This window comes from Urocampus carinirostris, chromosome 2 (assembly GCF_059441175.1).
Source record: "Urocampus carinirostris isolate Australia breed hairy pipefish chromosome 2, RoL_Ucar_1.0, whole genome shotgun sequence".
In the NCBI taxonomy this organism is placed as follows: Eukaryota; Metazoa; Chordata; class Actinopteri; order Syngnathiformes; family Syngnathidae; genus Urocampus; species Urocampus carinirostris.
The window spans coordinates 62990036-63004115 of NC_142350.1; the positions used below are offsets into that span (position 1 = coordinate 62990036).

Genomic DNA, 14080 nt, shown 5'->3' on the forward strand with positions numbered 1-14080 from the left:
AAAAAAGCAGGTAAAATGATGACATTAAATCATTTTGGAAGTATTTTTATATAGACTATATGTTTAAAAAATTGTGTAAATTGGAACGTTTGATGCAATCCTGTTCAACTGTATTTTTTTAATGCACAATATTTGAAAAAAAACAAAATCAAATCCTATAAAATAAACGGATAAAACACATTTTTGTATGGTAAATTAATTTACACTGGCTATATGTACATCTTAATAATGTGTCTAAATTAGAATGTTTGAATTGTATATGAAAAAAAATACAGATTTCTTATCAAACACAAGATATTTGAAATGACCAAAACTCAAATGTTATTAAAAATGAATAAAATATATAAGAAGGATTATTTATACAAGCAGTATTCATCTATGAATAATGCTTGTATAAATCCAATAAATATATTTTTTACATATTAAGGTCATGATTTTTTTCATACAAGCTATAAGCGTATATAAATATTGTGTGTGAATTGAAACTGTTGATGCTAAATTGTATTTGGAGAACTAGCGTGTACTACTCAAATACAGGATATTTCACACACCAGAAAATAAAAATCTTGAAGATATCATGTCAATTTTATATATATCTATATATATATATATATATAATATATGTATGTCATGATTACCGATGTAACGCACCTGTTCCCACTCCTTTTGCGGCAACGGCCTTGGACTTTGATTGGCTCCCGGTCACTATTCAAACCCACGTCTATCAGTCACCTGTTGTCGGTCCGTCTGTGAACCTCAGTTTACTCTAGGCAAGCTTTTTTTCAACCCTGACTCCCACCTGTTTTTGCTCCCGTCTGTTTTCTGGCTTCGACCCGTTTTTTTCCCGTTCCCGACACCGCCATCGCTCCCACTTCCGCGTTCAGAGCGACCTGCTTCCCGCGACCAGCGATCACCGGATCGTGGGCGCAACCTTTTCCCTTTCTTCTAATAAAACTTGTGAGAAAAGTCACGCAATTGGGTCCTGTGTCCATTCTGGTCCTGACTATATATATATATATATATATATATATATATATATATATATATATATGAGTTGCAATTTGTATTATAAGTAATATATCATTGTTTTCAATGTAAAAAAATAGGTTATTTTTTTCATTTTCTTCTGACTTTTTTTTTACATTGTATGTTTTTTAAATAAGTGGAGTATTGTATTATATTGTATTTATTTATTCAGCCAGTATAAACCATAAACATGATATATACAAGAAATAATTTGACACGCGAACTCTCAATAATGATAACATAATAGATGTAAAAGAATAGAGTAAAAAAGATATTATAGTGTATAATTCAAGGTAATTAAATAGAATAGTTTAAAAAGAAAATGTGTAAATAACAAGACGAGAGTAGAATAGGTCGGAGGAACGTCGTTGGCATAATAAAAAAGGTAAGCCTTTTTCTCAGCTAAGATAAATAAGTATTTTAATATACATATTTCAAAAGCCTTTTTTTAACTACTATGAAAATTGTTAAACATTTTCAAAAAAAAATAATTATATTTAATTGTGATAAAAAGGTTTGACTGCAGAACTTATCCTTAAAAATGACCATATATTTTTTTTAAATTATATAAAAATATCAATATTATATTGAGAGCAGAATCTAAGCACTGCAAAAAATCCAATTGAGCTACATTATTCATAATAAGGCCTTATTTTGAGAATAAAGACAAAGAGGAGGAAAAAGAAGCAAGCAGCGAGCTCCATCTTGATGTTCACTCGGGGGTCCCGGGAAAAAAATGATTGTTTTTGCGCACATATCGAGGATCAAGATGACAAATGTCTGAAGTTGTCTCGTCTTTTTGGTCTTCTTTGTGCAGCTCAAGTTCCCGACAATGACGAGCAGTTTGTCCCAGACTTCCAGACTGAAAACTGTGAGTGCCACCCCTGCTCCGCGTTTGTGTGTGCTTATTTGCATAGGGATGATTATTGTTTTTAGAGGATATTTTTAACATTGGGAGGGCCAGGTTCAGTGTCACTGGATTTTTTGGGGGGGGAGGGGCGTAAAAAAATCCAGAATAGAAATGTTCTCATCTCACGAGATGGCCCCTCGGCCTTTTTATTCTTCCCTTAAGTCAGTTTCTCCCTTGCATCCTCCTCCATGTTATTTTTCTTCTTTCTACTCTTCTTTTTTTAAGCCCTCTTACTATTTGTTTTTTGCACCGAAAGCCATTTTGCTCGCCTTATTTCCAAGCATTCATGGGGAGGAATGAATGAATGAATGAAAACTTTATTCGAACATCTCATCTCATCTCATTAGCTGAACCGCTTATCCTCAGTAGGGTCGCGAGGGTGCTGGAGCCCATCCCAGCAGTCATCGGGCAGTGGGCAGGGGACACCCTGAACTGGTTGCCAGCCAATCGCTGGGCACACAGGGACAGATAACTCACTCGCTCACTCACAACAATAAAATACGAAATAACAACAAAAACAAAATGACTCTCAGGTAAAACATACAGAGAGTAATCAACACAGCCCAAAAGATCATCGGTTGCTCTCTGCTCAGTACAGAAGACATTGTCGATGATCAAAGACAATTCCCACTCTGGCCACCACCTCTTTGACCTGTTTCCTTCTAGTAGGCGCTACAAGTCCCTCAAAATTAGGCTCAGAGACAGCTTCTTCCCCAGGGCCATCACCACCCTAAATGAGCCCACAAAATTGTGAAAACATATCTTGCGATTTTCATCTCATATCATCTCATTAGCTGCACCACTTATCCTCAGTAGGGTCGCGGGGGTGCTGGAGCCCATCCCAGCAATCATCGGTGGGCAGGGGACACCCTGAACTGGTTGCCAGCCAGTCGCAGGGCACACGGGGACAGACAACTCACTCGCTCATTCACACCTAGGGACAATTTGGACCGGCCAATCCACCTGAAATGCATGTTTTTAGAATGTGGGAGGAAACCGGAGTGCAAGCACAGGGAGAACATACAAACTCCACACAGGAAGTCCGGAGCTGGATTTGAACCCACGCAGGAGGTTCCCAAGACATGAACTGTGCCGCACATGCGCTAACCACTGCGCCGCCGTGCTGCCCTTATTCGAACATTAAAATAAAAAACAGAACAAAAACAATAACTCAACAACAAAATAATATGTTCGAAAAGGGGTAGTAAGAAGCAAATGCTTATATCCCCTACCCCTTCATCTTCCCTATTAAATACACCAATAATAATAACAACAATATTAATAATATTAATAATAACAGTTATGATATAACAGTAGCAACAATAACACAAAGTTAACCATAGTTCTAGACCAGGGGTGTCAAACTCATTTTAACTCGGGGGCCACACGATAGAACAAACATTCTGTCGGGGGCCGGACAGGTAGATTAAAGAGAAAGAAAAAGAGTTAAAGAAATAAGAGAAAGAGGGAGAGGAAAAGGAGAGAGGGCGGGACAAAGAAAGAGAGAAAGGGAGAGAGCGTGAGAAACAAAAAGATAAGTTGTGAGAGAGGGGGAAAGAAAGGGAGCGGAAGAAAGAAATCCAAAGAGAAATAGAAAGACAGAAGGAGAGAAAATAGAAAATAAAGCGCGAAGGGTAGGAAGAGAGAAAGAGAAAAGAGAGCAAAAACCGTGGTTGGGATCAGAAAATGGGTCGAAGCCGGGAAACACACGGGAGCCAAAACAGGAGTGAGTCAGGGTCGAAAAGCTTGCCTAGCGTAAACTGAGGTTCGCAGACGGACCGACAACAGGTGACGGAAAGGAATGAGTTTAAATAGTGACAGGGAGCCAAAGGAGCGGGCACAGGTGATCATGACATTAATATCTCGTGCATACATTCAATATGGTTGGTGTATAGTGTAAAGAAGAGGCGAGCCGTTTCTATTCAAATTAAAGTGTAATAAGAAATCTTGATGCGGTTGAGAATTTTTTTGGCCACTTTTTACAGGTGATCGAAAGGAGTGGGTATAAATCGGGACAGGGAGCCAATCAGAGTCCGAGGCATTTGGCGCCAAAGAAGCGGGCACAGGTGCCTTGCATCAGTAATCATGACATTCATTTGATGCTCTTAAATGAAAGTGGCCTTAAACGTTCCTAAATCGTCTAAAATCGCACTTGAAGCCCCCCACTTGAAGCTTGTTCCTGTTGACGTTTCAGACTCATGAAACGATAGGTGGTCTTCTTATCCTTTTTCGGCTTCTCTTATTTTTTCTCTCACTCGAAATGACACCCAGACGTTCAAACTGATTATACTGCAAAACAAAGAAAGGGTGTCGATCTGTTTTGAAACTACTTTTAGCATTTATGACCCGCACTTTGGAAGGTCTCTCTCTTCATTTGACTTTACTCGAGTTTGATTGATTGACAAAGAGGGGGTACATAAAAGCCATCGGGTTTTATTTGGATCCAGGTTTTCTTGCACATTTTTTAGGCTCGGGGTTGTAAGGAATATCAAAATCGTTCTCATCGGATCCACATTTATCATTTAATCATTGGAATAGAAATGATTAATTTAATGATAAAAATAATATAAGATAATTGTCATGAATCACCGGTGCCCGCTCATTTGGCGCTGCGGGCTCTGATTGGCTCCCTGTTCCCATTTGAACCCAGTCCTGTCAATCCCCTGTTGTCAGTCCGTCTGCGAACCTCTCTTTATACAAGACAAGCCTTTTTTGACTCTGACTCCCGCCTGTCCCGTTTGTCTTCGGCTACGACCTGTTTTGATCCCGACCACGTCTGCTCTCCCGTCCTGGCTTACGACACGTTTCCGACTGACTCCGACCATGCTTTCCTCTCCCTGTCCCGTCTACCGACCCGCTTTTCTGACCCCGACCACGTTTTTTGCTCTCCCTGTCCCGGCTACCGACCCGTTTTTCTATCCCTGACACCGCCATCGCTCGCTACGGAAGATCTATTTCCGTGTTCGGGTCACAATCCGAGTGCAAGAGCGACTTGCTTCCAGCGCCCAGCGAACACTTGATGGTGGGTGCAGCCCTTCCTCTTTCTTTCAATAAAACTTGTGGTGAACATTACGCAATTGGGTCCTGTTTCCGTTCTGGTCCAGACAGTAATATTTTCCTTTTTTTCATAATTAAGTAATTTAATAATTGTGTGCCCAAAATTATATTGTCATATTTATTGCATTAATTTGTTTTAATGTATTTATTGCCAAGAAAAAAAATAATTTATTTAAATACATTTTGATTCTTTATTTCGATGGTACATTAATTTTTCAAAATATGGTCAAGAACCGGAACAGAATCAGGACCCTAATGCGTGACGTCTGGCGTGGAAAGACAGGAAGCCAGAGACCAACTAGGTCGAATTGACCGAGCAGATATCGGACGGATGGGGTCGATACCGGACAGGACGGGACTGACAGGATTGATATTGAAACAGGATATTAAAATTAAACTGGACAAACTAGACGGGAACGAAAACTGGAGAGAATAATAAACAGGACAAACATAGACGGGAACAATACCAAACAGGAATTACCAACAGGAAACAGGACCGAGTCAGAACCCACGTCTTGCTGGGCTGAGGTTTGTTGACGGACTGACAAAGGAAGAGTGAGAGCACTGAGCTTAAATAGAAGGGAAGCCAATCTGTCAACGCGTCGCAGCTGGCGCCACACGGGCGGGGCCAATTGGGCGCCATGGCAACCGTGAAAAAAACAAAGAGTCTCAAAGGGCTGCACAGACCACAAATTAACACATTATTATATCATTGAGCGGGCAGCACGGCGGCGCAGTGGTTAGCGCTTGTGCGGCACAGCTCATGTCATGGGAACCTGTCGTGGGTTCAAATCCAGCTCCAGACTTTCTGTGCGGAGTTTGTATGTTCTCCCCGTGCTTGCGTGGGTTTCCTCCGGGCACTCCGGTTTCCTCCCGCATTCCAAAAACATGCATTTCAGGTGAATTGGCCGGTCCAAATTGTCCCTAGGTGTGAATGAGCGAATGAGTTGTCTGTCCCTGTGTGCCCTGCGATTGGCTGGCAACCAGTTCAGGGTGTCCCCTGCCCACTGCCCGAAGATGGCTGGGATGGGCTCCAGCCCCCCCGCGACCCTAATGAGGATAAGCGGTACGGCTAATGAGATGAGAGATGAGATATCATTGAGCATTGAAAGTTTATTACCGGTACTGTATATCACTTCACATGTGATTTTCACACTATACCACAAGAGGGTGCTCTAGGCTTGTGTTGCCCTGTTGTGTAAGGGACATTTTTCGAAGAGGAGAAACGAAACGAAGCGGCTTCCTCATGATTTGTAGGAGTTGTTTACCGGTAAAAGTGACACCAAATATTTAATTGGATTTAGTGATTTGGAGTGAAGCTAATAGTTTGGTAAGCATAGTATTCATGCTGTCGTTATCTGAATAACTTCTTATATGTTATATGTCTATTTTAATAACGAATAATTCAGATCGTTGTTCTCTTTTATTTAAATTGCCTCCAAGATGACCTATATGTTTCTGGTGTTGGATTTGGATCAAGTAAAGTTCCCCCTCTAATGTGACTTATACTCTGAATGCGACTTTTTCCTTCTTGATTGTGCATTTTTTTGGCTGGAACGACTTATACTCCAGATAGACTTATAGTACGCAAAATACGGGGGGCTAAATCTACTGCAGGTGGGAAATAACTAAGGAAATGTTGAAAAAATCGTTTGTGTCATGTACTTGGTAAATACACATAAATACAAGTAACTCTCACTCCGGTCTGCAGTCTGTGACTGCCGACAGTGCGAAACGGACTTCCTGCTTCTATAGCTCCGCCCACGATTCCTTATCCAATCAGATGTCGCGAGATGGGTAGCATCCGAGACAAAAGGCAGGAAAAATTCAGCCTGGCGGTTGCTTGGTTTAGGGCCTAATAATCTAAAGTGGTCAGGATCCAAACAGGTCGTAGCCGGAGACAAACGGGAGCAAAAACGGGACAGGCTGAAATCCTTCAAATTCCCAAATATCGGTGACGATAATCGGTCGACCTTGAATAAACTGTAGTTGAAACTTTGCCCTATACAGTAATTCAGATTCAGATTCAGATCAGATCTACTTTATTGTCATTCTAGTACACGTGTATACAGAATCCCTCGGGACGTGAAAATCCGCAAAATAGAAATTATTATCTATTTATATAACTAATTAATTATTTGATGTATTATTACTCATGAACTAATTTAATTTACAGGCTGAAGTATTTGTTTAACAAATACATGTTATGTACTTTATAAACTTTATTTTCTGTACGATCAAATTATAATTGAAAAAAAATTTTTTGCTGTTTTATTACACAACTATGAACTAAGGGTCTGAACTACTTAACTTTACATGATACTTTGACCCCGTCATGCGGCCATTTTGGAAAACTGAATTACCTTCCAGTTCAGTCCTAAAATAAATGAAACTTTAATCCAAGTGCCATGGATCCACAAAGGAGAACCATGTGGCTCCTGAGCAGGTTTAGCGGGTGGAGAGGTCCAGGTTTTTTGGCGAAAGAAGGCATCTTTCTTCTAATCGGAATGCAGAACACAACGCACAATGAAAAACATTGCAACAGCTCCGTGTTATTTCGCTCTTTTTGTGATTTATTGTTTTAATTGTCTGCTTCTATCTTCGGTGTTTTCGTCCCGTTTGACAATTACACTTTGGATTACTTTCTATCCTATTGTTATGGGTTCTAATGCACAAAAATACGTTTATTCGAGGAATCAACTCCTTGCCCTGAAGAATTCTCGTGCCGGCGTGATTAGGGGGCCCTATCGTGGCTGCAAAGCCGGAGCTACGGTGAAGGCTAAGCGGCTAGCGGCGTTATAAGTCTTCGGTACTGTCTGTAATCATGGGAAATGTGAATTCTCTACCAAATTAGACCGACGAACTGGCTGTACTGGTGAAAAACATCAAAGTGTACAGGGAGTGCAGTTTTCTGTGTTTTACGGAAACGTGGCTCACGTCTAGCTAACGCTAACAGAGCTACCCGGCTTCAGCGCTGTTAGGGCAGACAGAGACACAAAAGCCTGCGGGAAGCGGAGAGGAGGTTGACTCGCTATCTACGTGAACACGAGGTGGTGTAACCCTGGGCACAATGAGTTCCATCTGCTGCAGGGACGTCGAACTTTTGGACTAGCGTGGGACATCATCCACTCTGCTGTTGCTAAACTACAACACAGCACCCCGAGGCCATCCTGTTAATCTGTTAATAAACAACAAAAGGATACTGCTGATTGGATAAACAACCAGGGGCGGAGCCAATGAAAAAGAATAGAGCGGCAGCTTGGGAAGCACAGCTCAGCTAACGTGTCCCGACATGCCTGTGTCCGGGATAGAAAAGCGTGTGTGTAATTAAGAAATACAGTAAAAAGTGTAGTACGCTTAGCTGGAGACTGGTAAATTAGCTCTTATCATAACATTAGTTTATTAACCTAGCTACAAAACAGGTGTTCCCACACTTATCAATTTGCAAGCTCTGTTGAAATTCCGTTGCACTTTTTTTTTTAAGTTCATCTTTTTTCATTTTCATTTTTTTTACCCTATTTTTATTACAGTGTGTATTTTATGTAGCACTATTTAAATACTCTATATCAACACGTTACATTGGGTATTTATGTATTATATTCCTTTTACTTTATCACTGTTTTATTTTCAACACAAAGATACTGCTGGAAGTTTGAATTTCCCTACGGGGGTTGAATGTAAATGCGCTAATCTGTTCCAAACCTAGCAAAAGTATAATTTTTTTTCTTTAAATAAATCATAAAAAAGCATCAAAACATGACACAAGTACATATTAAAATGAGATTACCGACACAAAATAAGAGGCACATAATGTAAAAAAAACAAAGAATAAACTCCGCTGTTGCTAAACTACCACACAGCACCCCAGGGCCATCCTGTTAATCTGTTAATGAACAACAAAAGGATACTGCTGGAAGTGTGAATTTCCCTATGGGGATGAAAATCTATCTATCTATCTATCTATCTATCTATCTATCTATCTATCTATCTATCTATCTATCTATCTATCTATCTATCTATCTATCTATCTATCTATCTATCTATCTATCTATCTATCTATCTATCTATCTATCTATCTATCTATCTATCTATCTATCTATCTATCTATCTATCTATCTATCTATCTATCTATCTCTCTAGACATCTATCTATCTACCTATGTATCTATCTATCTATGTATCTATCTATCTATCTCTCTGTCTCTCTATCTCTTTAGACATCTAGACATCTATCTATCTATCTCTCTGTCTCTCTCTCTAGACATCTATCTATCTACCTATGTATCTATCTATGTATCTATCTATCTATCTATCTATCTATCTATCTATCTATCTATCTATCTATCTATCTATCTATCTATCTATCTATCTATCTATCTATCTATCTATCTATCTATCTATCTCTATCTCTTTAGACATCTAGACATCTATCTATCTATCTATCTATCTATCTATCTATCTATCTATCTATCTATCTATCTATCTATCTATCTATCTATCTATCTATCTATCTATCTATCTATCTATCTATCTATCTATCTATCTATCTATCTCTCTAGACATCTATCTATCTACCTATGTATCTATCTATCTATGTATCTATCTATCTATCTCTCTGTCTCTCTATCTCTTTAGACATCTAGACATCTATCTATCTATCTCTCTGTCTCTCTCTCTAGACATCTATCTATCTACCTATGTATCTATCTATGTATCTATCTATCTATCTATCTATCTATCTATCTATCTATCTATCTATCTATCTATCTATCTATCTATCTATCTATCTATCTATCTATCTCTATCTCTTTAGACATCTAGACATCTATCTATCTATCTATCTATCTATCTATCTATCTATCTATCTATCTATCTATCTATCTATCTATCTACCTATGTATCTATCTATCTATGTATCTATCTATCTATCTCTCTGTCTCTCTATCTCTTTAGACATCTAGACATCTATCTATCTATCTCTCTGTCTCTCTCTCTAGACATCTATCTATCTACCTATGTATTTATCTATGTATCTATCTATCTATCTATATCTCTCTATCTCTTTAGACATCTAGACATCTATCTATCTATCTATCTATCTATCTATCTATCTCTCTCTCTCTGTCTCTCTCTCTCTCTGTCTATCTATCTATCTGTCTCTCTCTCTCTAGACATCTATCTATCTTTTTATCCATCTATCTATCTATCTATCTCTCTGTCTCTCTCTCTCTAGACATTATCTATCTACCTATGTATCTATCTATGTATCTATCTATCTATCTCTCTGTCTCTCTATCTCTTTAGACATCTAGACATCTATTTATCTATCCCTCTGTCTCTCTCTCTCTAGACATCTATCTACCTATGTATCTATCTATGTATCTATCTATCTATCTCTCTGTCTCTCTCTCTCTCTAGACATCTATCCATCTACCTATGTATCTATCGATGTATCTATCTATCTATCTCTCTCTCTCTCTCTATCTCTTTAGACATCTAGACATCTATCTATCTATCTATCTATCTATCTATCTATCTATCTATCTATCTATCTATCTATCTATCTCTCTCTCTAGACATCTATCTATCTATCTATCTATCTATCTATCTATCTATCTATCTATCTATCTATCTATCTATCTCTGTCTCTCTCTCTGTCTATCTATCTATCTCTCTCTCTAGACATCTATCTATCTATCTATCTATCTATCTCTCTCTCTCTGTCTCTCTCTCTCTAGACATCCATCTATGTATCTATGTATCTATGTATCTATCTATCTATCTATCTATCTATCTATCTATCTATCTATCTATCTATCTATCTCTCTGTCTCTCTCTCTCTAGACATCTATCTATCTACCTATGTATCTATCTATCTATGTATCTATCTATCTATCTCTCTGTCTCTCTATCTCTTTAGACATCTAGACATCTATCTATCTATCTCTCTGTCTCTCTCTCTAGACATCTATCTATCTACCTATGTATTTATCTATGTATCTATCTATCTATCTATATCTCTCTATCTCTTTAGACATCTATCTATCTATCTATCTATCTATCTATCTATCTATCTATCTATCTATCTATCTCTCTCTCTCTGTCTCTCTCTCTAGACATCTATCTATCTTTTTATCCATCTATCTATCTATCTATCTCTCTGTCTCTCTCTCTCTAGACATTATCTATCTACCTATGTATCTATCTATCTATCTCTCTGTCTCTCTATCTCTTTAGACATCTAGACATCTATTTATCTATCCCTCTGTCTCTCTCTCTCTAGACATCTATCTACCTATGTATCTATCTATGTATCTATCTATCTATCTCTCTGTCTCTCTCTCTCTCTAGACATCTATCCATCTACCTATGTATCTATCTATCTATCTATCTATCTATCTATCTCTCTCTCTCTCTCTCTCTCTCTATCTCTTTAGACATCTAGACATCTATCTATCTATCTATCTATCTATCTATCTATCTATCTATCTCTCTCTCTAGACATCTATCTATCTATCTATCTATCTATCTATCTATCTATCTATCTATCTATCTATCTATCTATCTATCTATCTATCTCTGTCTCTCTCTCTGTCTATCTATCTATCTCTCTCTCTAGACATCTATCTATCTATCTATCTATCTCTCTCTCTCTGTCTCTCTCTCTCTAGACATCTATCTATGTATCTATGTATCTATGTATCTATGTATCTATGTATCTATCTATCTATCTATCTATCTATCTATCTATCTATCTATCTATCTATCTATCTATCTATCTATCTATCTATCTATCTATCTATCTATCTATCTCTGTTTCTCTCTCTCTCTCTGTCTCTAGACATCTAGACATCTATCTATCTAGACATCTATCTATCTAACCAGAGATAACTGGAGTGTGACGTAGCAAAGTGTCTCTAAAGTCTGTTGTCTTCGCTTCACATACACTAAAATTTCGCGGAGAACATTACTACGGCCTTTAATTTAGCTCCAAGCCATACGTTTCCGACCCCTGGATTAGGCCAACATGGTTACACTGTGTATGATAAACCGAACCCACACCGATTTTTGAATTCCCAATCCTCGGAACTAAGCCAGAACTTCTCGGGAAATACTCGGTCGTGGAAACGTGAAGCCCTTCCGCCAGGTCAGGGCGTGGGTCCGGTCGTCCTTCAGGATGGCTGCTTACCATCCGAGCGGCAAAGTTGGCAAGCTAGCAGGTTGCAGACAGATGGCGCCGTGGTTGGGCGTCCCAGACGCCAACTCTTCCCATATGGGTTCCTATACCACCAGCGCCGCCCTCTAATGATGGATGACGCTCGATAGGGCGTCAACATACACAAAAATATTACAAAAACAAACCTCGGATTGAAAGGAGCTACTAGCTTCTATTATTTAGTGCGGTTTATTATTTTTCTTCTCAGTCGGTACCTCCAAAACCCACCCAGGTACTGTAAATAGTCCCTCAAACCGCAGCTTGAAAATAAACAAGTGCACAATGTAGACACTGTCCCTTCAAAATAAAGCACATCTTCATGAAAGGAAGGCTTATTCAGAGCAATATTCCCTCTGCAAATATTCTGGAAAATAGAGAAAATAATATTACTAATAATAATTATATATATATATTTAAATATGATTTAAAGACTAGTATTTTCATGCCTTTATTTAAAAACAGGACACTATTTTACATTGAGTATTTTAAAAAATGATTTAAAAATTAGTATTTTCATGCCTTTATTTAAAAACCGGACACTATTTTACATTAAGTATTTCAAAAAATGATTTAAAAACTAGTATTTTCAAGCCTTTATTTAAAAACAGGACACTATTTTACATTGAGTATTTAAAAAAATGATTTAAAAATTAGTATTTTCATGCCTTTATTTAAAAACAGAACACTATTTTACATTGAGTATTTTAAAAAATGATTTAAAAATTAGTATTTTCATGCCTTTATTTAAAAACCGGACACTATTTTACATTAAGTATTTCAAAAAATGATTTAAAAACTAGTATTTTCAAGCCTTTATTTAAAAACAGGACACTATTTTACATTGAGTATTTAAAAAATGATTTAAAAATTAGTATTTTCATGCCTTTATTTAAAAACAGGACACTATTTTACATTGAGTATTTTAAAAAATGATTTAAAAACTAGTATTTTCATGCCTTTATTTAAAAACAGGACACTTGTTTACATTAAGTATTTCAAAAAATGATTTAAAAACTAATATTTTTATGCCTTTATTTAAAAACAGGACACTATTTTACATTGAGTATTTAAAAAAATGATATAAAAATTAGTATTTTCAAGCCTTTATTTAAAAACAGGACACTATTTTACATTGTGTATTTTTTAAAAATTATTTAAAAACTAATATTTTTATGCCTTTATTTATAAACAGGACACTATTTTACATTGAGTATTTAAAAAAAATATTTAAAAACTAGTATTTTCATGCCTTTATTTAAAAACAGAACACTATTTTACATTGAGTATTTTAAAAAAATGATTTAAAAACTAGTATTTTCATGCCTTTATTTAAAAACAGGACACTATTTTACATTGACTATTTAACAACATGATTTAAAAACTAATATTTTTATGCCTTTATTTAAAAACAGGACACTATTTTACGTTGAGTATTTAAAAAAATCTGTTTTAGGTTCGGAACAAGCCAAAACGGGGGAAATATTGGACTTTCTTTTCACAATAAAAGCTGGTATTTGAAAATGACCTAATTTGAAGAAGACAAAAAGTCATTTTATTTTTTTAGACATACAAAAAAATACAAATTAATTGTTATTGTTTTTATTGATCATTATTTATGTCAAGAACAGGATCAGGACCCAAATGCGTGACGTTTCTCACACAAGCCTTTTATTTTACGGGAAGTGGGGAGTCATGCCCAATAGGCAGCAGTCTGGCGTGGAATGATAGGAAGCCAGAGGCTGACGAGATCGATACCAATTGCCTGAGCAGATATCGGACAGATGGGGTCGATACCGGACAGGGACAGACAGGATTGATATCAAAACAGGATATAGAAGTTAAACAGGACAAACTAGATGGGAACGAAACTGG

The 14080-nt window shown here is 37.2% G+C and overlaps 1 protein-coding gene across 1 annotated transcript in view; it reads left to right on the forward strand.

Moving 5' to 3' along the window:
* The window catches only part of etv1 (ETS variant transcription factor 1), a 57546-nt gene that overhangs the window by 10541 nt on the left and 32925 nt on the right, over positions 1-14080 (forward strand). Inside the window, exon 2 of the mRNA XM_088327482.1 lies at positions 1844-1897. Coding sequence (XP_088183608.1) covers positions 1844-1897 — 54 coding nt within the window. The remainder of the gene's footprint in view (positions 1-1843; positions 1898-14080) is intronic.